Source organism: Chroicocephalus ridibundus, chromosome 1 (genome assembly GCF_963924245.1).
Source record: "Chroicocephalus ridibundus chromosome 1, bChrRid1.1, whole genome shotgun sequence".
In the NCBI taxonomy this organism is placed as follows: domain Eukaryota; kingdom Metazoa; phylum Chordata; class Aves; order Charadriiformes; family Laridae; genus Chroicocephalus; species Chroicocephalus ridibundus.
Window position 1 is genome coordinate 99,509,126 of NC_086284.1, and position 24,532 is coordinate 99,533,657.

Sequence of the window (24,532 nt, forward strand, 5' to 3'; positions counted from 1 at the left end):
CATGGTGTAACATATGTTCCGTGGCAGCAGGCTGTGTCATTAAGGGTAAGACCACACACCTGCGCATCCCAAATTAACATAGCAACTCCTCAAACTCGGCTCAGATAACTTTTCTGAGTAGAAGAGGACAGGCCTGATGCACATGACAACATAACACCACGGCGGATGGAAATGTTTCAGCGTCATTTTGTTCAAGACACTCTTCCAGTTTTGTAGCAATCTACTAGCTTTTTGTTGGCAAAGGAAGGTGAAGAGGAGAAGAGGGTTCAGGGAAGAAGGACTCTTCAGGCAAGTCATGGGTGGAAGTTTCACCGCCTGGTTTCCCATCAGCACAGCTGGCGCGGTGGGTTGAAGGCCAGGACCTGCAGCCTCCCAGGCCAGAGTCTGAGCGAGCTGACAGGAAAACAAGTGGGTTCCTGCAGAGCCGTTTGACTTTGGCAGTTTTCCAGCGTAAGGCTTTTGATCTGAAAAAATGACAACCAGTTGTGTACTCTGAGTCTGTCAGAGGTAATTCCAAAATTGAATAGCCATTTCACTCTCTTCTAAGCCCCTCAACTCGTTTAAGAGCTGAGTAGTCAACTAAAAAAATAAGTAAGTCACTAAATGTGGTGCTTGTAACCTTAATGAAAGAATGACTAATGAAAGTCATCATGAAATAATTACAAACCACATTGTACAATGTAGAGAATGAAAAGGGAGACTGTTCCCAGCTCCCATGGAGAGATCATTTAATAAAAGAGAATGAGACAGAGACAATCACAATACAAGCTGTAGGACAAAGCAGGAAACCCCATTTCCTCATATTTAAGATATCAATCACTTCTGACTTTGCACAAGCAGAATAAAATCAGATTACCCTTTACAGTGACCCAAGAGCTTCCTTTGCTTGGTCTTTTTTGGCCGTGGCAACTTAGTCCACATTTTCCTCCAGGTGAACTATCAATACACCTTGCACACATTTGCGCCATCGTGTCTCAAAAAGCATTAAGGACAACCCAGCAAATACAGAGTCGTTACAGTGAAGCGGGAACCAATTATTAGCATGAGACTGAACAACTCAAGGAAAAGGGAGTTTTCAAGCATGGCATAAACTGCAAATTCACCCTCTCTTCTAACGAAATATTTCAGCACTTTTTGCTAGAATTGAGGAAATTGTTCACAGAGCACTGTGACCGCACTCCTTATTAATAACAGGCCAACCACAAGGCTTCGTGCCTATACAAAATATAAAAGAAGAGGAGGAGGAGGAGTTTATCTGCTTTCCATCACGCTATCGGATGAGACACCCGTTGCTGCCAGCTTACTTGTCTGAGGCAGGCGGGTCGCTGGCGGGGAGAATCAGAACAGGCATTTCCCATCAGGCTTGCAGGGTAACAGCATGTCCCAGCTTCCTCGCTGCTTTGGGATACTCCTGCATTAGGCGCAACAAGTTTGCAAGGCTGGGCAGTGATCTGTCACGAAGGAGTGAAGCAGTCACAACCCTCCTTAACTAGTTTCTTAGCTCTACCAGTATACACTGACAAGTTAGCATTTAAGGAATTTCCAGCCTGTCTTTGCTTTAATCCTTTTTTTCTGTCTTCCTCGCTCCTACATAATCTGCACAAACACATCCCTTTGTTAGGTCCTGGGTTGCCCAGTCTTTGCTGATACACGTGTTCAAGGCCAGGCTGGATGGGGCTTGGAGCAGCCTGGTCTAGTGGGAGTTGGAACTGGGTGATCTTTAACGTCCCTTCCAACTCTAACCATTCTGTGATTCTGTGATCTGTCTGCAGCTCTATCTGCAGGCTGCATAGGATGGGAGGCAGCGGCACTGCAATGGAGACAAGGGCACGTGCAATAGTGCGCTGGTGGCACTGCACATCTTCTCTAACATGTGCATGTTGAGGTCAAGACATCCTGACAGGCACGGTGAGAGGGTTATGGGATGGAAAGACAAGAGGGATGTATGTCCTATCCCACACGTCTTGTTCCAAAAACAAAACCAAAATCCTGTTAGTGAGACCTCTATCCCAGTTATAGAATCACAGAATGGTTTGTGTTGGAAGGGACCTTAAAGATGATCTAGTTCCAACCCCCCTGCCATGGGCAGGGACACCTCCCACTAGACCAGGCTGCTCAAAGCCCCATCCAGCCTGGCCTTGAACACTTCCAGGGATGGAGCATCCACAGCGTCTCTGGGCAACCTGTTCCAGTGTCTCACCGCCCTCACAGTGAAGAATTTCTTCCTAATATCCAATCTAAATCTCCCCTCTTTCAGTTTAAAACTGTTACCCCTCATCCTATCACTACACTCCCTCATAAGGGAAGAGGGGAGGAAAGGCACCAGTCATGAAAAGCGCTGTGGTGAGTATACCCTAGGGACCATTATTGGCAAAATCCTGGAAAAGAGAGAACAAGTCTTGTGACAGCTGTGTGCCTGCAGAGCCAAAGGCTCCCAGTGAGGTGCTGCTGCTGAACTCCCCGTACCTGCGAAAATTCCTGCTCTTTCTCCATGACCCAATATAATGCCCCCAATCCGCTGACACACCTCACCAGGTGTTGACGTGATGGATGAAGCTGGCACCTTCTTCCAAGGCATTAAAGTTGGTGGGGGGGGTGGGGGGGGCACAGTTCTGAGCACCTACAGCTGTCTTATAGTGTATGTGTCTAGGAGTTAGTGTTGCTTTAGGTTCCCTTCAGACTCAGTGGAGAGAAACAGACATTTCTGGGTGATTTCATCTCATCTGAAGTAGACACCTAAAACAGGGCAGATGAATCATGTCCTGAAGGTGCTCATTTTTCTCTGTTGACGACAGAGGCCAGCCAAAGGCAAGACAAATGGCCCTGTCACAACATCACACAGCAAATACATCTGCATCTCTGGGAAGGGACAAAGTCATGGTCCTGCAGGGGGGGCTCCCTCCTCCTGGACATCCCTGCTAGGTGGCAGCTCACAGTCCTCACCCCTTCCCAAGGGTGAGCAGCTCTTCCCTGAGTCTGGAAAGACAGAAAGGAGACCCAAGAGATTATACCACCCATCCCTTTGGCCCTGTAGGGGGCTGTTCACTAGCCCATGGCTATAGGGTCATAGCATGTTACTTGCTCTATGGGCTGAGCAGCGCGGCAGTGACAAACGGCAGGCAAGTAGATGGCCTCCTGCGGCCATGTATTACCAGTCCCGTATTACCAATTATTTCCTTGTTCCAGGGGTGACTTCAGCGAGTACCAGTCACCGATTTCACAGAAGTGAAGGAAAAAATCTTTTCCTTAAACACTAATTAGGATCTAAAAACTAATGGCGCGATATGCAGGCTCTTGTGTGTGATACCGCAGAGCAAGCAAGCTCAGTCTGCAGCTATCCATTTCCTTAGACAAGGGGAGCGATTAGACATGTGAAACGATCTTAGTGACAGTTAAGTAAAATGACAGCTGGAATATCACATTTTTTAATTTGCTGAGAGCTAATATTTAATCAAATTTTGTTTCATAGGGTGTTTTTTACACAGATAATTTGGCCATGCTCATACAATCATATCTTTTTTCAATATGTGTTTACTTGAGTTGCTGATTCAGTGAATTCAATGTAAATATCTCCACAAGGAACAGCTGAAAAGATGAAGAGTGCATGAGCCACGTAAGCCTTCTGAATGTGAGAAGATGTGAGATACATCTGAATGTAAGATTTCGAATTTACCTGATGTCCAATTAACCTTTCAATCAGAAGAATAGCATGTTTATTGTTGCAATGAGGCGAATAAAAGTTTAGGAGCTGCCACCAATGCCGGACCACGGCGACAAGGAGCTAGTGATTTGCATTGCCACAACAGCAGTGGCAAAGTCCAGCAAACACATCCATCAGCCCCTTGTCTCAGGCTGCCAGTGACGGCTTCTTGCTCCCTGACCGCTGCGCTGGCTTCATGCTTTCCTGACGTGCCACGCTCCGTTCTCACTTCACCTTGCACCAACCCAGAAGACACAAACGCAAGCAGAAAAGGAACGCATGGAGGAAACAGATCAAACCCTTTTTCTTCTTCACAGAGTTCAGGGCTGTGGTTTAAGCTGGTATTCAGATGCTCAAAGAGGCAGGTAGGATCACACTGAGATTCCTACAGGCACCTTTATCCCTTCCTTTTTTGACTGTAATTCCCCCTATGAGCTTAACCGCGTGTGGAACCAGAGAGCTGCATGGCTCTTCGTGCCTGTGCCAGCACAGCCACAGAGTCTGCTGCCAGGGCACAGCCAAGGTGACCTGCAGGCAGCAGAAGCTCCGGTTCCTGTCCAGCATCTCTTTGCTCCATGTCGCCTCTTCAGAGTTTTGAAATTTACTCATTTTCCAACCCAGATGCCATCTCACGTGCTGGAAAAGACGCTTGTATGGCTCTGAGACAGGACTGAAGTGCACTTAAGCATTGCAAAGGCCATTGAAAGGGAGATGAGTTTCCAGGCTGCCCTGGACCGAGACAAAAATTCAAAAATTATTGAAGATTTTAGTGCAAACAGGTCTTGGAGCCGCTGATACAAGTACAGGGAGCACCATCTGGTGGCTACTGCTGAACAGCGCAGCATTTTCTCGCACCGATGCCTTCATGAATGGGTAGTTTTCCATCCATGTCTAATCAAGGTATTAACAAGATTTTTTGGAAGTTCAGATGTATCGTTATACTCATTCAGTGTGATCATTAAAAAATACCCTTTCTTTATGAAGTTGGAACTGAAGGAGAGGGAATAATTGCCGCTGAAGTAGCTTTGAAGTCTGCCCACACACACACCCCCTTTCCTAATTAACCCCGTAGATTTTTTTGCTTGACTGTGCACATCTGCTGTGGGATCACACAGCTGCACTGGCTCACGGCAACAAGTCCAGACAAACTGGAAGAGCACAGAACCACAGAAAAGTGAGCTGAACTTGTCCTCGGTGACTTGAGTGAAACACGAGGCAGGAGAGCTCCAGGTTGCTTCTCAGATGGGAAACAACAATAGCACCTAAGGGCCAAGTATGGTGCTATGTCCCAGAAGATGATGGCCCTTGTTGGCTTGGTTTCTGTCACAGCCAGGCTCAACAGCAGCCCTTCTGCCAATCGCATGAGATATCCCCAGCCTGGGAGGTGTGTTTGAAAAGTTTGGGGGCACTGTTGTAACTCCCAAACTAATGCCTAGTGAGCTGTTGTTTAGTTTACGTGCCGAAGGAGATAAGACTTGCGTGACTGAGCTGGCAATCGCCCTACCAGCCCATCGGCCTATTCAGCTGTGGACCTTCCAAAAAACTTTTGCAAATGTTGGCCAATTGTAACTAAACTTGAACGATGCAGATGCTTCCAAAAAGAGGCTCAGAGGTCTCAAGTGTACTGTGGTCACCGAAGTATGGTGAAAATCAGAGGCTTTTAATACTCCTTGTACGAAAGGAAAGCTCAACCATTACCCAGACTATGCCATTTCTTGCGCAGACGAACAGTTTGAGAGGACGAGAGGGAGGAGGCAAAACTGGAGGCGCTATGGGAGAAAAGCTAACACCATGGAATGACCATGGACTGGGGGCAGGGGAGGTCATGGAGATGGGAAGGTGCGTTACTGCAGCGATGGGGAATAGAGCATGCAGGAAGCCAGCCCCTAGGAAACCAGACTTGTGCAGTTCTGCTGTTCAGACACTGGCTCATCCCTGTCTCTTGAAGGCAGAGCAGCTCAAGTTTCTCTGGGTAACAACGTCAGACAGTTCAGGGGAAAAAAATGTGAGTCTGAAACAGGCAAAGTGCCTTTCCTTGGTCATAAGGACCCTGACCCACAAAGACATAGGGGCTGCTTAAATCTAACTGGCATCAGCAGGAGCCAGTTACCTAAATACCTTTGGGTATCTTACCATCAGCCATTTATTTCCCTGCTGGGCCTGCATCTATCCAGGCAGGGAGTTCTCCTGGTTTGAGCAACATAGGATTAATTTCTGTTTGAATAATTTTACTTTTCAGTAAGATCTCTTCTAATGCTTAGGAAAATTGCATTTTTAGAAGACTCTAGTGTCTGAATTTGTGAAAATATTTACTTCACAGCCAGCTAGGCTATGTGGGATTCAAGGTCTCAGTGTTTTCGAGCCTTGCCAGGTGCGGGGATGAGGAGGAGTGAGACCCAGGCACTTGGCCCAGGCTGGCCAACAGGGTTATTTCATACTGTGAACATCACATTCAATATAAATTAGAAAGTTTGCTGAGGAGTTTCTTCTCTTCTGTGATGTCTGTGATCCTGAGAACTTCCTGCCTCAGTGCCGGACCCCTGAGCCCTTCCCTTCTTCCTGAAGCCGTAGCACTCACAGTGTCCGACATTTGCTTTCCACGGCTGGGAGCGCACAGCTTCCTGCTGATAGAATTGGCCAAGTATAATCCTTGTATATTTTATATTGGTATCAGGATCAATATTGGTTCTTTTTAATGTTAATTCTTATTAATGTTAATTGCTTAGTACTATTCTATTAAATCTGTTTACATTTCAGCCCTCAAGTTTCCTTGTTTTTGTCCCGATTCCCCTTCCTGGGTGGGGAGGGGTCATCGGGTGATAGAATAATCGCCTAAACAACAATAAATTGTTGTGGGTTCTTCCAACCATAACAGGAATAAGCGCGAGTCCGTCTGAATGCTGCTTGGAAGCGAGGAAGCGATCCCCTGTGGAAAGGGGAGATCTGCTCTCATTTTTGGAGAGTTCTCAGTGTCTAGACACCTCGGTATGGTGGTAAGGGGATTTTTATAGGAGTAGGGGAAAACAATAAGGCTAGATCAATTAGATCTAGCTTCTGTTTAATCTAGCTCAAAGAGATCATGCCGCTATCTAATTGTATACTGGACCAAGGTTAGCTCTGTTGTTGATAGTACTGGCCACCCTCCCCTCCTGCAGGTAGAAGAGGCTCCAAATTACGTGACAAAATAAGAACAGCAGAAGCCATCAGAATGCAAAATTGTAAAAATAGAGATTTTATTTGTAAAGCATTTTTGAGAAAATCATTTAAAATACCACTGTTCTTCAGAGAGTTTAAATATATTTTGCATGAACAAGTCCCACGATTCCATAGTACAAGCCTGCTGTACATGGTCTTTATTTCAACATTATTTGCAAGGACATCAGAAAGGTTTACTAACAATAAGAGTTTGCTATTCAAAGTAGAACCCCCCAAAAAGAAAGAAAACAGGATTAACATAAGCAAGAGGGCTCATTTGTGTTTTCAACACATAGCTCACTGGAGAACATGCATTTACTGACAGAATACATTATTAAGTGACCGCTCAGTGACTATAGTGCCAGAGCTAGCTACGTTTAAAACCCACAGAAAGTAAGTTTAACAAATATTAATCACACTGACTTTCCATCAGTGAGGTGGGCTGTCACTCCATACCCTAGACTTGAGCAGAAGGACAGCCAAGCTGATACTACATGGAAGGAAAGGGAGAGCAAGTCACGCAAAACCCCTCTTTCATAGGTCCCTGCAAAAAAATGTATAAATATTCCAGACAGAAACATAAACCACCAACACAAATTTGTGTGCAAAGACGCCCTAGGTACTCATACAGCCTTCCCTTCTCCACCAGCACAGCCCATTGGCCTCACACAGTGACAGTGCTGCTAAGCCAAGGACAGAGGAACAAGGCTGGATGTGACTTCCCTCATTAGGGTGATGGTACAACCTGAACTAAATCAGCCTTTCTGCAGTAAGGCCAGCGCATAAGATGGCTTCAACATTCTGCTTAACCAGGGTCCTCGGCAGGGTTCCTCCAAGAGCCATACTGTAGTGCAGGAAAGGGGGTATAAAAAAAATTAACACTGGCTGCACCCAGAGGACAGGAGAGTTGCTTGTGCACCATCGCCCATCTGAGGTCCTTTGTCTGCTGGTGTCCCACAACACCCTACGGTTCTGGACACCTCCTCACTCAAACCCATGCCAACTAACCATAACGTAATCCGCAAAGACAAAGGGCCTGAACTGTTTGAGGGGCATGAGCCAGGGCGTCAACGCCACAGGATATTCAGTGCCTTAATATAAATGCTGAGCATAGACATACAGACAAAATACACAGACATAGGGAGAACAGGTTTGAGATTAAATACATAAATCCTACGGAAAATATGTACAGCGTTATACAGCCCTTTATCATGTGTTCAACAACACCTTCCAAGCAGAAAAAATACACCACGGGAGAAACAGGCTGTAACTTCATCGGGACTGCAGCTAAGAGTCATGATAACAGTTAAAAGCCATTTATTTTCATTGCTTTAAAGCACCAAGATCCTGGTCCAATGCCACAGGATCCTTCAGGTTGCTTTTAGCAGACTCTACTTCGGGATTACCAAAAGCAAGGCAAAATGGCACTGTATGACACACCCTTGCCCAAGCAACCATTTTTGACAGGCAAGAATAGGTAAGTAAAATACTTCAGCCCAAATTAACCTTTTGTCTCCCTTTCCCCGTCTGGTAACATGTTAAGGCTGTGCAATTCATGATTTCCTATTAAACCACACCTGTATTTAGCATGCTATACATTTGTCACATAAAGGCAGTTGTTCCCTCATAGCCCAACAATTAAATAAACTAACCTTGAATTCAGAAGCCTCCAGATCAAATTCCTGCTCCACTAGAGACTCCTGTAGGAAGTCTATATAGCCCAGATCTATCCCACTTCCCTCCAGACTCCTGACCAACCTGCATATGCTAGAACACTAATTGCCCTGGGCTCATTCTGCAGTCACTGGAGAGAAAGAGACATCTTCATATGGTGATAAAAATCTCAGGTGAGGTGAATCACCCTTGGCCAAGTGCATAAAGACCAACAGGGTGGCTCTGGGCTCAGCTGTGCATACAGGTGACCTGCCATAGGTACTAACCGCAGTCACTCTGATTACTGTGTCAACTAAAGATAAGACTATTGAGCAGTCTCCAGATCCTGTCTCTCTTTACAGTCAACGGTTAGGAATCATTGCAATACCTAGAGTGGATGGTCGGACAGAAGTTTCTCTGGGCCTCACTCTACCACGTGTACAACGGGGAAAATTCCCCACTGCGTACCTGAGAGCAATGTTAAAAGGCTGATTCATTAGAGGTTGTCAGGAGCTCAGGAATTTCACGATGGACTTTGGGAAGGAGAGGGTAAAGTTATCTGAAGTTAATATAAACAATTAACATATAATTTTAAGACATATCTATTAATTTTTCTCCTTACCCAAAATATGTAAATGAAACTGATGGCTTATATTATAAGTCCTTGTAGAAAAAATTTCCCAGGAGTCCTTTGGGTTCGACCAAATATCTACCCGATCTTTTCTTCGTATAGATGTAAGCCAATGATATCAGAAGAATCAGCACTAATGCAACTCCAAGTAAAACTCCAAGGATGATCACTGCCACTTTCCAAGCGGAACTTTCTCCAGCTGATGACTGAACAGGCAGAGCTGGAAATTTAAAACACATTTTAGAAATGTTAGCTAGAAACAGTAAAAAGTAGGTATAAGAAAGCTTGGATCCCTAAGTGACAACTGCATTTTACAGTTTCGCAGCTTTGAAACTTTTGAATAATCTTAAAAATGTTTTTGTATGTAGTAAAGATTTGTTCACTAGAAAATTTTATGGACCACTCTCTCTCTGAAGGTTCTTGCGATCTATTGGTGACATCCGTAATCAGCAGTTCTGAGGATTTGCTTGGTGAAAAGTATCTGGAAGGCTCTGGGAGGAGAGAACTTCAGTCTGTACGTCAACAAAGAGTCACTCCAAGGTGTGGAGAAGGGCCACGAAAGGGAGCTGTACATAATTTAACCCTCACAGTCCTCCTTATACTTGCACAAGCAACTTTGTGAAATTCACCGTGACCTGGTCTGCCAGCTGTACTCACACCTATCCATGTCTTGCTCCACGAGACAGTCCGTTGGAACCAAAGTCTCTAAACTGATAGGCTAAAACCAGAAAGCTTCCTGATTGCCAGATAAAGGCGATGAAAGGCCTGTAGCACATGAAAACATACCTCATCTCTGTGGTAAAGATGCATGTAGTAGTGGTGGGGAGGCACATAGACCAAATGATAGTGCTAGCCAGCATTTTACAGAGAGCGCATATTAACTGGGGCAGAAGGAGCATCTATGTTTTATGAAAAGCCCCCAACTCATAGGAGCTCAAGGCAATAAGCACATTACCACTACCACAAGCATGACAGATACATATTTTGAATTAATATCCTTCTGCACAATTTCTACTTTCCCTTTCAGCCTCTCTGCATCTCTGCAGTACTTTGTGATGCTAAATCCACACTGCCTCTGGCCAGGAAAGCAGGGGCCAAAGGTTTTTGAGGGTTGTCCAACAGAAGAGGTGAACCCTTCCATCACACCTCTATCCAGAGAGAAGTATTGCAAATACCACTACAGAAAAAGTCTCCTCATCCCCTTTTCCACTGAAAGCCAATCTTTTAGGATCAGTGTGGCAGGTACAAAGGTGACACACACTGCAACAAGAAGCTTGCCTAGCCCTCATTCTTCGTGAAGAGAACCCATCCTTTGAGACTGGAATACGTGTAATGGCACTTTAAAATGGATCCATAATCTGCATGATATCTGGACTATGTGTTGTGTGAATGTTTAAGTAGGTTATCTGAAATACTTGAATCTCTTAAAGGAAATAAGTTAATTTATGAGCTTTTGTGAAGAGCAGAAGATCTGACCCTTTATTCACCACATCATGACAGAAAAGCAGTTTCAACATCACTTACATTTTACAGTTACTTCAGTTTGATCACCAAACTTCTTCTTTAATATTTCACTTAAGTGTGCCTGCATAACTTTCACATCAATGGGCTCTTGTTTTTGCAGTAGAGAAATAAAATAAGCGATCACACTCCCAGGTCTGAATCCAAGCATAATGATATCGAAGTGCTCATCCTTCAGTATAATGCGCATTTCTGTAACAACCTGTGTAAATTGAAATTGATATTTGTTCCATGTGTCAGTTAACTGAGGCAGAGCAGGAATGCACACATCGTACGCATATCAGCATACACACATCAGGATATTAATTTTCTGCACTTGTCATTCTTTCAGGGTAATCGTTTTGGAATAACAAATAAAAGAATGACAGTAATTTTTATCTATACCGCTAAAAAACTTACTGAAGGAGGATTCCAGAACAATGCGTGGTCTGTGACTGAAAATATGAAATAAAAGTTTGGCTTCCAAAGCAATAATCTGTTTAGCAAGTTGTCAATGAATGCATTGAAACTAGTTATCCTCATCCACAGGCTACAAACCCACGTGGGACCCCAACCGTACAAAATCTGGAATCTATGAAGTGCACCTAAGACTTCTGAAGTTATCTTCAGTGTCTCAGAGCTTTTTTAACATGTACATTTAAACTTCAAGTGTGGCCATGCACACACTACCAGCACAGGACTTGACGTTAGAGGTTTAGAACAGATCAAATGTTTTTGTCACCAGATTATCAAAATCATGATGTTACAGAATAACTACGCAAAGAGAGACATGGGTCTGATTTGTCTCTCAATGATTCTGTCATAAATTAAGCGTAATCCCATTACACCAATTGGAATGATTTCAGGTTTACACTGATAACTCCAAAAGTACAGCCTTGCCTAGTGCTTTCATGGGGATGTAGGGCAAGAATAAGCAGTACTCCCTTCTAAGTAACACTGGTTGAAACATTTCTGTCAAGACTAATCTTTACAGAAAATTTGATTCAACCCACAAAGAAAAAGGTATCTTCTTTTTGTGGCTAATATGATATTTAACCTGATAATTCTGAAAGAATATTATATTTCATAGACGATAACAAACCTTGTTCTGAATCACTGCGCAGTTGTCTACTTCCATGTTTCTCTGTGGAACAAACCCCCACCCCAAACTACATGTCGCATTAAGTTCTCTGGCCAGAGACTCCAAAAACATTTTTCTTTTCCTCACCACAATGAGCAGTCTAGGTAGGAAACCTGGCCTATGCAGGTGGAAGTGTAAAATTTCAAACCTACAACTACAGGGTGGTAGTACTGTGGAATTTAAAAGAAATAGTTCAACATTCAGTTTGTAAAAAAAAAATCCAACATAGAAATTGACTACATTTCTGGTCATGTTTGTACAGCCTCTTTCCGGTTTTGCCATTTTTTAAAGACAAGTGTGATAACAGTCATGCTGGAATGTTGCACAAGGCCTGAGTGAAAGCTTATTAAAAGACAGTAGTAGGATTCCTGTTACATTCAGTCAGGGTGGAGGAAGCCTTTTAAATTCACTAAAGCAAATTTTCTATCCATGAAATGGAGATGCTAGCAGTCATAAGACAAGGTTACCTCTGAGTTGGCATTGTGAGAACAAATTAATTACTCCTTATGAAATCTGCGGAGCTTCTTAGCTAAAAGGTATGATAATCACACTAAAAATTATTTTCTATGTTAGTTATTTAAAAGTGGTCTACCCCAATCTTACAATAGTTATATGTTTTCAACAGGCTTATATGTACCAGGATTCCTGAGAGGTGTGTAAATTATTAGTCTTTTTTTTTAACATCCTGCTAAAGGCAGCCAAGCGGCAGACTGCTGCTTCTGCATCTCAGCTTTACTAGGCTCACCCACCCACTCTAAGCTTCCGCTTTCTCTCCTCAGTTCCTCCCTGGTATGGAGCCCTTGATACTTTCTCCACTCCCCCAGCCACTACCATGCTTATAAAAAGAGAATTTTAAAGTGTCGTTCACTAAATATCTCACATTTGAGGATGAGTTAGGGAAGATACCCCTTCTCATTGGACAGCATGCTTTCTGTCCTTCAGTCAAAACAGTTCTTGTGCTTCCAATACTGTTTTATCAGGGAGGGATTATCCTTTTCTCCTATCAAATTCTTCATTTTACAATGAATCTAGGAGACTGATGTTGCCAATTGCAAAACTTTCCTTAGTTCATTCATGATGACAAAGAAGATTTCAGCAACTTACTTCTGTTTTGATATTTTCAGACATTGCTTTGTAGTCTTCGCTATCAGAGTTATAAAGCATATGATTAAACATCTGGCTTTTTAACAAAACAGTGCAGGCAAATGCTTGGTAATCTGGAAAAAAAAAAGTTCAATAATTAGATGAATCCCAGGATGTCACTCCACAATTGCTTTTTGGACTTTATTATCTCACGCATTTATAATACTAATTGATAGAAACTAAAGAAAATAATAAGAAGTTGTATCATTTGTCTAATACACTGGCTTCTGAACCTTCAGAGTTGAATCTCTTCCTCTTCAAATTTGTCAGCCATCACAGTTCTCACAACTTGTTAGTCATTCCTATCTTACTCAGGGTGCATCCTACTCCCTAATTCAACAGCCACTCTCCCATTGATTTCAGCAGAAGCAAGATCAGTCTGTTAGATTTTGCGAGGCACTGAGTACGTTTAAATCCTCATGAGTAGGTGGATGAGCCCTAAGCCAAAAGAAGTGCGCTTTACATAGAAAACCCCAGACTAAAAATAGAGCTGGAAGCTGACACTGAGGTTTGATGAAGGCAGCCTCCTTACCAAAGAAGCGTGAACTTCAGATGTTATGTGAATTGACATAATAAAGCAGATGGCAAAATACTCATGAAAGATACTATACTGTGAAATAATACCACATATGTATGAACTAAAAAAAAATAAAATTCTATAAAACTTACGTGAGCATACAAAGTATTTTAAGTCAGGACAGCCAGTATTTTGTGGTAAGCAAAACTCAGTTCTGTTGAAACAGGAAACAGGATCTGCAAAATAAATGAAAAAATCAAGATAATTGCCTCTGTGCCTACGTGACTGTTGCCAATAAGAAAATGATGAAATAGGTGAAGGCATTTAATCATGGCCAAGGAATCACCTAAGCAGCAGTTCCTTTTGCCCAGTGAGAACTTAGGGCCACAGATTATAAAAATGGAGCATATCAAACGAGAGGCAGGTGGTGGGTGGGTAGGTGGTATTTGAGAACTTTACTGAAATAATGTTGAGAACACTAATTTCTCGTGAGAGTTAAAGATACAGGTTGTGCCGTTAGGTGCTTGTACAACTCAGCTAAACTAGATAGAGTTCTCCGAAGTAAAAGTCACCTGTAATTTCATTTGAAAGCAGTATGCATCATGGAGTCTCAAAACCTCAGTATGCTTGTCTGGGCAGGCTAATCTGAATTATTCATAATGGGCCAAAACAGTAGTAAAGGGTGGTACTGCAGTTTTTATATGGTTAGTTCTTTGGATATAGCTTAGTTCTCCTCACAGAATTGAACATAATCTTTAACTCCATATAAAATCCAGATGACTTGGACTTTATTGTTCTTTTTAATTAGCTCACAAACACTTTTCTGGTAAAACAGATGGCTTCAGGTTACAAAAGGAAACAAAATTTCTTTTTTTTTTGAAAATAGGGAAACTGAAAAATGAAAGCCAGTGGACCGAAGTATTGAAAGATTTGAATGGAAAGTATGAGGAGAATTCCTTGGCTCTGTGGTCGTAAAGCCTAAGGTAGATGGTAAGACCATAAGAAGGAACCCCACATTTAACTGCTAGAATAATTGCTCTAGAAGGGTTTTGAGAATATCAGACAATGCAGCACAGAACTAAAAAAAGGGTCTCAACAGAGACAGTCTTATTTTAGAGGTCAAGAAATGCTGGAAGAAAGTAACAATTGCCAAAAGTCAAGTTAGATCTTTCAAAGGGTATTAAAAGAAACCATGAAAATTTTCTCAGCCACTGAGAAAGCATGGTAAGTGCAATACAGTTTTATCAAAAGTGAATCATGCCAAAATAACCTACCAGCTTCCCTTGACATGTTGGCTTTCAGATCTTTTCCAACGATAGAAAAGCAATATTATACAGTGCCAAGTGGTAAAATTTTAGTGGAAAAATATTTGTCTAAAGGTGTTAGGTAATGGGGAAATGGCAATGGGTAGCTTTAAAAGAAGAAACCTTACTTTAGAGTGATATTACGTGTGGTGTCCTTGAGAATCAGTCTGGGTGTAGAACTTGTTCAACATTTCCATATATAGAACAGAAAATGTAGGAGTTTGCTCATAAAATGTGTTGATGACACAAAGTTAGTGGGTGTCATTAACACAGGGGAGAATTGTGGTATCTTCCAGAAAGAACTGGATGAAGCTAAGGACAGAGCAGTAGCACTGGGATGACATTCCCTGAAATTTGTGCGTTTAGGGGTTAATAATAAAAATGTCTTTTCTAACCTGGCAGCGCAAGCATTGAAGAGAAAAGGACGTCAGTGCCCAAGCTGATCACAGCCACGATGCAGCTATGAAAAAAGCATGTGTTGTCCTATGATGCATAGTTCAGTACATTTCCAGTAGAGATGGGAATGCTAATGATATGGTAAGCGCACTGGTACAACCTTGACTGGATGGATGTGCGTAATCCCAGTTACCCACATTCAAGGGTGACTTCTTTTTCAAAAAAGCAAAGAGAAGAGTGACGGGAGCCTCCAAGGCAGAAAAGAATTCTTCTTAGGGAAGGGAACTATGGAAGAATGGCTTGTCCAATCTAGCAAACAAAGGGTGAGAGCACTGTCTGTGGAAAAGTTTATAGTTACATCAGGGAGAGAGAGCACAATATGAGAAAAGGAAGAAGGGGAGTATTTAAGCTGGATGGCAACGTTAGCACAAAAGCAAATGAATATGGATTTGCTGTGGATACTTTTAGGCTGGCTATTTGATAAAAGTTTTCAGAACATCGGAGCATTGCAATTCTGGAACTGCTTTTCATTTGGAATAGTGGAGGGAAAATGCCTAAGGCCTCTCAAGATGCCTTATAAATTAAGTTGATAAGAACTATAGTTTTTACCTTATAACTACTTAGCTCTACTTAACTGACCGCTTGTTGTAAACCTTGTTAGGAGGCAGTTATGGATCTCAGGCTTAGCACTGCTCTAAGGGCACTACTCAGCTTTTGTGTGGGCAGCGGTGGGCAGAGGAAGATTTTTCAAGGAAAGCGTTCCTGTCTGCTTGTGACATTTTTTGCAGAGGTACCCATGACATGATGACTATAAAAGCACAGACATTTCAACTAAGATGGTCCTGTTGAGTGCCCTGGATGCTAAAATGTTGGATCTAGGTTATATGTACAGTCCCAAAACAGCTCGTAAGGAAAACGATGTCACCTGGGAGGCACAAGATGAAAAGTTTAGTCAAAAGCATTTGGCTGCGGGAAGGGATGTAAGCATCCAGGATTATATACTTCCCAAAAGATACTTTGCAGATGTATCTGAAATTTTGAGAAAAAATATAGCATATGTTCTACTTTTTATGCATTACTACTGTGATACAATTAAATAGTCTGTCTTAATGTCTATATGCTAGGATGAAATGAAAAGGTTAAGATTGACAATTAAGGACTGTCTGCATTCACAAAAGCACGTCAGCCTAAACTTCGCATTACCAGAATATTTCCTGTTGAATTTACAACCAAAATATCCTGACTTCTGTACAGAATTATCTAGTTCAACAATGCAGCATAGTCAGAAATTCTACATATTATGCATTTACTCTTGCAAACTCCTGTTTAATCCAAGTAAAGAGGATGAGTCAGATAAATAAAGACAACTTATAGGGAAAATAGCCTATGAAATCAAGTCCAAATTGTATTGTAAAAAGATATTCTGAGAGTATATTCATTAAAAAGAAATGACAATGGAAATACCTGTTCGGACACTAACTGAAGTCCAGCTGTCCTCAGCACAAGGTAATACTGCCACAGATACTGTGTATACATGACCGGGAAGTAAATGTTTAAACACAGCTTTTGTCTCTTTTGTAGTTGTTCTGTTTATCTGCCGGTTTCCATCCATGAGGGAGATGGTGTAGAGGCTGCCTCTCCTGCCACCGGTCCAGCTGAATTGTATTGCGTCCCCAGTCACATTCTGAACTTTAATGGACACTGGCACTGCAAAGTGAAAAATTTCATACAGCTGAGGGCGGTTCACTTCACTTTTGCAATTCAACACATTTGATATTGAAGTAAAAAAGTACAAATAAAACCAATATAAATTTTTGTGAGTTTTCTTAGGACTGATTTCAGCCTTTCACCTCATTCTCCATAAGAGCAGAAATAAACTGTTTGCTCTATAGGTGTAAATCATTCATTAATGTAATTCATTTGATGTCTCCAAAACACAAATGAGTGACATTCCACTTGCTTCTAGTCTTTATCAGCACTGGCAAGGCAGCTGATCTGCTGAGTGTTCTGAGATGGACTGCTATTTCACTCATACTGATATCATCAGGAGGATGGATGACTAAAATGCCACTAGGAAACCCTAAGTTCAGAGCAGCAGATAGGTCTTTAATAAATGTACTTCATAATAACATTAAGAAAAATCACCTATCATCACAGTGGTTTATCACTGGAGGCAGGCACCCACTGTAACCTTACTAGGTCCAGGAGGGCTTTACCAAGGTGTAGAAACTGCCTTGATTGATATTTGTATAATTATGTAGTGGTTCTCTCCGGCTTCCCTTTCTGAAATTCTTTCCAGAGATTTTACTTCACAGCTGATAGACTGATGAACAAGGATAGTGTATCTGATTTTAATAACTCATCTTGGATAATTTTCAGTCTAGTATTCAATATCAAATATTTACTTACTTCAAAGTGCTCATGCAAATGTGGTAGTGAAAACAGAATTGGCTGTGAATCCTGTAAATCTCACTGTAGCACTTTTTGGAGGGACTAATGTATTTATAGAAACTTTTTTTATTGTTCTTAACATCCAAAGCCAGGTTAGGTTCTAGTTGGGCTTTGGCTTTTCTACTTTTCTCCCTACACAGCCTTACAATGTCCTTGTAGCCTTCCTGAGTGGCCTGCCCCTTTTTCCAAAGGCCATAAACTCTTTTTTGCCCTGAGTTGTATCCATATCTCTCTGTTCAGCCAGGCTGGTCTTTTCCCCCGACGGCTCATTTTATGGTACATGGGGACAGCCTGCTCCTGCGCTTTTAAGACTTCCTTCTTGAAAAACGTCCAGCCTTCCTGGACTCCTTTACCCTTCGGGCCCACACTCACAAAAAGGTGTTGGAATCGTTAGCTCATCTGAAGTGCATCTATACCAATGCACGCAGTATGAGCAACAAACAGGGGGAGCTTGAAGCCATGATGCACCAGGAAAACTATGACATAATGGCTATCACAGAAACGTGGTGGGATGCCTCACACAACTGGAGTGCCACAATCGATGGCTACAAGCTCTTCAGGAGGGATAGACAGGAAAGGAGAGGCAGTGGAGTGGCCCTGTATGTTAGAGAATGCTATGAGAGCTCGGAAATCAAGCATAGTGATGATGGGGTGGAGAGTGTTTGGATTAGGTTAAGGGCCAATAAAGCTGATATCGCTGTGGGAGTCTGCTATAGACCTCCCAACGAAAGCAGTGAGGTGGATGAAACTTTCTATAAGCAGCTGGGAGAAATCTCGCAGTCACTTGCCGTTGTTCTTGTGGGGAACTTTAACCTCCCGGGTATCTGCTGGGAATACAACACAGCAGAAGGGGAACAATCCAGGAGGTTCCTGGAATGTGTGGAAGATAACTTCCTCACACAGCTGGTAAGTGAGCCGACCAGGGAAGGTGACCTCCTGGACCTGCTTCTTGTGAACAGGGAAGAACTTGTGGGGGAAGTAAAGGTTGGTGGCCGTCTTAGGGCACAGTGATCATGAGATGACTGAGTTTTTGATTCTTGGAGAAACAAGGAGAGGGGTTAGTAAAACTGCCACCTTAGACTTCCAGAGGGCAAACTTTGACCTGTTCAGAAGACTGCTTGACAAAATCCCTTGGGAGGCTGCCCTGAAGGATATAGGAGCCCAGGAAGACTGGACATACTTCAAGAGAGAAGTCTTAAAGGCACAGGAGCAGGCTGTCCCTGTGTGCCAAAAAACAAGTAGGCGGGGAAGGAGGCTGGCCTAGCTAAATAGGGACTTTTGGCTGGACCTCAAGAACAAAAGGAGAGTCTATGACCTTTGGAAGAGGGCGCAGGTCTCTCATGAAGACTACGAAGATGTAGTGAAGCTATGCAGGAAGAAAATTAGGAGAGCCAAAACGCAGCTAGAGGTCAACCTAGCTACAGCTGTTAAGGATAACAAAAAATGTTTCTATAAATTCATTAACAACCAAAGGAGGATTAGGGAAAATGTCCCTCCCTTGTTGGATGCAGAGGGAAACATAGTCACAAAGGATGAGGAAAAGGCTGAGGTGCTCAATGCCTACCTTGCCTCAGTCTTTAGCAGTGGAACTAGCTGTTCCCTGGGCACCCAGCCTCATGAGCTAGGAGACAGGGAGGGGAAGCTGAATGAGGTCATCGCAATTAAAGAGGAAGTGATCAGCGCCCTGCTACACTGCTTGGATGCACACACAAGTCTATGGGGCCGGATGGGTTACATCCAAGAGTGCTGAAAGAGTTGGCAGACGTGCTCGCCAAACCACTTTCCATTATCTACCTGAAGTCATGGCTAACTGGGGAGGTCCCAATGGACTGGAGGGTAGCAAATGTAGCTCCCATCTACAAAAAAGGCAGAAAGGAGGATCCAGGAAACTATAGACCTGTCAGTCTGACCTCGGTACCAGGGAAGGTCATGGAGCAGATCATCTTGAGTGCCATTACAAGTCATATAATGGACAACCAGGGGAGCAGGCCTAGTCAGCATGGGTTTATGAAAGGCAGGTCCTGCCTGATGAACCCGATATCCTTCTATGACAAGATAACACGATTATTGGACGAGGGAAAGGCTGTGGATATTGTCTACCTAGACTTTCAAAAAGCATTTGACACTGTTCCCCATAGAATTCTCATGGAAAAACTGGCAGTTCATGGCCTGGATGACCATACGATCTGCTGGATCAAGCACTGGCTGGATGGGCGGTCCCAAAGAGTGGTGGTCAATGGAGTTAAATCCAGCTGGCGGCTGGTCACAAGTGGTGTCCCTCAGGGCTCAGTGTTGGGACTATTTCTGTTTAACATCTTTATGGATGATCTTGATAAGGACATAGAGTGCATCATCAGTAGGTTTGCAGATGACACCAAGTTAAGCAGGAGCGTTGATCTGCATGAGGATAGGGAGGCTCTAAAGAGAGACTTGGATAGATTGGACCGATGGGCCAAAGCTAACAGTATGAGGTTCAACAAGGCCAAGTGCCAGGTCCTGCACTTGGGCCACAACAACCCCATGCATCGCTACAGGCTTGGGGAAGTGTGGCTGGAGAGCTGCCTGGCAGAAAAGGAGCTGGGGGTTCTAATTGACAAGCAGCTGAACACGAGCCAGCAGTGTGCCCAGGTGGCCAAGAGGGCCAATGGCATCCTGGCTTGTATTAGAAATAGTGTGACCAGCAGAAGTAGGGAGGTGATTGTCCCCCTGTACTCAGCACTGGTGAGGCCACACCTTGAGTATTGTGTCCAGTTCTGAGCACCTCAATATGAGAGAGATATCGAGGTGCTGGAGCGAGTGCAGAGGAGGACAACGAAGCTGGTGAAGGGCCTGGAGAATAAATCTTATGAGGAGCGATTAAGGAGAGGGGACTGTTTAGTTTGAGGAAGAGGAGGCTGAGGGGAGACCTCATCACTCTCTACAACTACTTGAAAGGACATTGTAGAGAGGTTGGTGCTGGTCTCTTCTCACAGGTAATTAGCAATAGAACAAGAGGGAATGGCTTCAAGCTGCAACAGGGTAGGTTTAGGCTGGACATTAGGAAAAAATTCTTCACAGAAAGAGTGGTCAGACACTGGAATAGGCTGCCCAGGGAGGTGGTGGAGTCACCATCCCTGGATGTGTTTAAGAGTCGTTTAGATGTGGTGTTAAGGGATATGGTGTAGGGGAGAAATTTCTAAAGTGGGGTTGATGGTTGGAGTCGATGATCCCAAGGGTCTTTTCCAACCTAAATGATTCTATGATTCTATGATTCAGGACTGCAAACTTACTGAGGGTGCACTTGATCCCCTTGTCCAGATCATTGATAAAGATATTAAACAGAACTGGCCCAAACACTGAGCCCTGGGGAACACCACTCGTGACCAGCCGCCAACTGGATTTAACTCCATTCAGTTTTTAACCCAGTGAAGAGTACTCCTGTCCAAACCATGGGCAGACAGTTTCTCTAGGAGGATGCTGTGGGAAACTGTATCAAAGGCCTTACTAAAGTCCAGGTAAACAACCTCCACAGCCTTTCCCTCATCCACCAAGCGGTTCACTTTTTCATAGATGGGGATCGGGTTTGTCAAGCAGGACCTGCATTTCATAAACCCATGCTGACTGGGCCTGATTGCCTGGCTGTACTTCATGTGCTGCATAATGGCATTCATGATGATCTATTCCATGACCTTCCCAGGCATCGAGGGAAGACTGACAGGCCTGTAGTTCCCCGGATCATCCTTCTGGCCCTTCTTGTGGATGGGCATCACATTTGTTAGCTGCCAGTCAACTGGGACCTCCCCGGTTAGCCAGGACTGCTGATACGTGATGGAATGCGACTTGGTGAGCACTTCTGCCAGCTCCCTCAGTACCCTTGGGTGGATCCCATCAGGCCCATACACTTGTGTACATCCAGGTGTTGGAGCAGGTCCCTCACCATCTCCCTTTGGATTGCGGAGGCTTCATTCTGCTCCCTGCCCCTATCTACTAGCTCAGAGGTCTGGGTACTCAGGGAACAACCAACTCTACTACTAAAGAATGAGGCAAAGAAGGCATTAAGTACCTCAGCCTTCTCCTCATTCTTTGTCACAATGTTACCGCCTTCATCCGAAAAAGGATGGAGATTCTCCTGAGTCCTCCTTTTGTTACTAATGTATTCATAGAAACTTTTTTTTTTTGTTCTTAACATCCAAAGCCAGGTTAAGTTCCAGTTGGGCTTCGGCTTTTCTACTTTTCTCCCTACGCAGCCTTACAACATCCTTGTAGCCTTCCTGAGTGGCCTGCCCCTTTTTCCAAAAGCAATAAACTCTCTTTTTTGCCCTGAGTTGTATCCATATCTCCCTGTTCAGCCAGGCTGGTCTTTTCCCCCAACGGCTCGTTTTAAGGTATATGGGGACAGCCTGCTCCTGCGCTTTTAAGACTTCCTTCTTGAAAAACGTCCAGCCTTCCTGGACTCCTTTACCCTTCAGGACTGCCTTCCAAGCAGGCTTTTGAAAAGAGCAAAGTCTGCCCTCCAGAAGTCCATGGTGGCAGTTCTGCTGACCCCACTACTTGCTTCTCTGAGAATCAAAAACTCTATCATCATTTAATGGTGACTACGCTCAAGACAGGCTCCAACTGTCATATCCCCCACAAGTCTTTCTCTACTTCCAAACAGCAAGACCAGCAGAGCTCCTTCCCCGGTCAGTTCCCTCACTAGCTGTGTCAGGAAGTTATCCCCAACACACTCCAGGAGCCTCCTAGACTGCTCCCCCTCAGCTGTATTGTGTTCCCAGCTGATATCTGGTAGGTTGAAGTCTTGCAGCAGGACAAGGGCCAGTGATCTCTGAGATTTCTCCCAGATGCTCGTAGACTATTTCACCTACCTCTGCATCCTGGTTTGGCAGTCTACAAGAGACTCCCACCATGATATCAGACTTGTTGGTCCTCCCCCTGATTCTTACCCACAAACACTCAAACCTACTGTTACCATCATTAAGCTCTTGACATTCATAACACTCCCTAACATACAGGGCCACCCCACCTCCTCTCCTTCCTTGCCTGTCCCTTCTGAAGAAGTTGTAGCCATCTAATGCAGCACTCCAGTCCTGTGAGTCATCCCACCACATTTCTGTGATGGTGACTACATCATAGCTTTCCTGCTGCGCAATGGCTTCCAGCTCCTCCTGTCTAGTTGCCGACGCTGCGTGCATTAGTGTAGAAGCACTTCAGCTGGGCTACTGCTCCTGACACCTCTTTGCTGGAAGAAGGCTTAACTTCTACCTGACGATGCCCAGGCACAGCCATAGCTTCTAAAAACACCAACACTCTTGCGTCTCTGCTGCTCGATTCGTCCCTTACCCCTTCAAATCTAGTCAGTTACCACTAGACATAACGATGCTTATGCAACATAACTACACAGCTTATTACCACTGTGGCACGCCGCACTGCATAAACACAAGGTGAGCCATTTTGAACACAAGTGCAGGCTAGAGCTGCAGAATTTGAGAAATGTATGTAGAAGCAATGATTCATATTCCTGGATTATTTTCCCAATTTAAAAGGCATACGGTAAACGTAAAACGATACATCAGAAAGAAAGAATAATAAAAGTAAATTACACTCAATTCACGCAACAAGAGGAAAACTGAATGTAGCATCATGTATTGAAATACTCACTGCAAGTTCCAGTAAAAGCAGGACTAACAGTTGTTGATTTCTTATAAGACGTCATGGATGGGGTGCCCAGAGATGTGGCAGGGAGGGATAGGGAGGTCTTGGCATTGGGCTCTGTCGTCAGGCTGGTCCCCTGGATGGTGGTGGGACTTTCACCTTGGACAGGTGCAGTCGTGGTATGGCTGTCCGCAGAGGTAGAGGGGCTCCCTGTAAACCTAGCTGTAGCACTTTCTGGAGGGACCGTAGTCATTTGTTCTGTAAAATAGCAATTTGGAGTCAGGGAGTAGAATTTCTTTTAAAGTTTCACCAAGTCTGTGCTATTTGTTTTCATAAAGAACTTTGAAAAAAACAAGCCCAGAAAATATGCTTCTATTGTTTTCCTAAATAGTTAACTATGGTACCCATTCTCATATAAAATCCGATCCATTGAAGGCCAGCGTTAGTCATCATAATGAATTATTAGTTGAGGAAGAGTCAGGGGAGGGAATAGACATTATATGCAAAATTTTAAGGCTTTTTTTAATTAAAAAAAAATAACTGAAGCAGTTACCTGAAGGTAGATTCTGGTCATGCTGACAAACTCTCCCTGGAACTTGGGGACTGCTGTCTGTGAATCCTTTGTTGCACTGACAGGAATAACTGGCTCCTTCAGCAGTGCAGGTAGCATGTTGTGAACAGTCATTTAGTCCTGGCTGACAGCTATTCCTTGCTGAAGTGAAATTAAAGAAAACAGAAAAAGAACAAGGTTTTAAGTCAGCATTGGGAAAAGAAATAAACAGAATACTATTTGCAATTGCCTTTCCCCACCCAAATTCCATTTCACTGGATGTTACCATCAGTGAAATATACACTACTGCTTGAATTCACAATGAACAAATTCATACCTTCTATTACAGTCTTTTTAAGATCAACTTGCAATACTGTACTCATGTTAAGGGCGTCTGTAAAAGCATCTGAAATCTGTGGTTTTGTTATATTTTCTCCTGTATCCAACACAACGTCGAAGAGCACAATCACACTGCCATTCCTGATGCTATTAATTACAATACGCATTCTATTGCTCTGTATTAATTCTAGGATGTCCTGTGGCAGATGTTTTTTTATCTGCAAGGTAAAAGGTGTAAGTTATTATCTATTTTTCTGCTTTAACATCAAAAGTTGTTAGAGCAATATGCTGGCTATAATTAATTTAGAAGCATCTCTCATAATAGGGGAACGTGTATAACTCCCAGGCAGAATTTCGTTTAAACCAGGGCCTCAGAGGACC

The 24,532-nt window shown here is 43.4% G+C and overlaps 1 protein-coding gene across 1 annotated transcript; it reads right to left on the reverse strand.

Moving 5' to 3' along the window:
* Positions 1-6,980: 6,980 nt before the first annotated feature.
* On the reverse strand, positions 6,981-24,345 carry LOC134524740 (uncharacterized). Its single transcript, XM_063354927.1, has 8 exons — positions 24,150-24,345; positions 23,816-23,974; positions 23,269-23,520; positions 16,645-16,887; positions 13,633-13,716; positions 12,925-13,037; positions 10,704-10,902; positions 6,981-9,399 (listed from the first exon to the last, which is right to left on the reverse strand). The coding sequence occupies exons 1-8, from the start codon at positions 24,316-24,318 to the stop codon at positions 9,203-9,205; spliced, it is 1,416 nt and encodes a 471-aa protein (XP_063210997.1). The 5' UTR covers positions 24,319-24,345; the 3' UTR covers positions 6,981-9,202.
* Positions 24,346-24,532: the final 187 nt, after the last annotated feature.

Bases quoted from the DNA above. Each gene is read 5' to 3' on its own strand.
- LOC134524740 (XM_063354927.1), bottom strand. From the start codon at position 24,318: ATGCGTATTGTAATTAATAGCATCAGGAATGGCAGTGTGATTGTGCTC. The intron at 23,521-23,815 runs GTAACTGCTTCA...GCTATTTTACAG, and splicing joins TGACCAGAATCTACCTTCAG to AACAAATGACTACGGTCCCT. The intron at 13,038-13,632 runs GTAAGTTTTATA...TTTTTTTTCCAG, and splicing joins AAAATACTTTGTATGCTCAC to ATTACCAAGCATTTGCCTGC.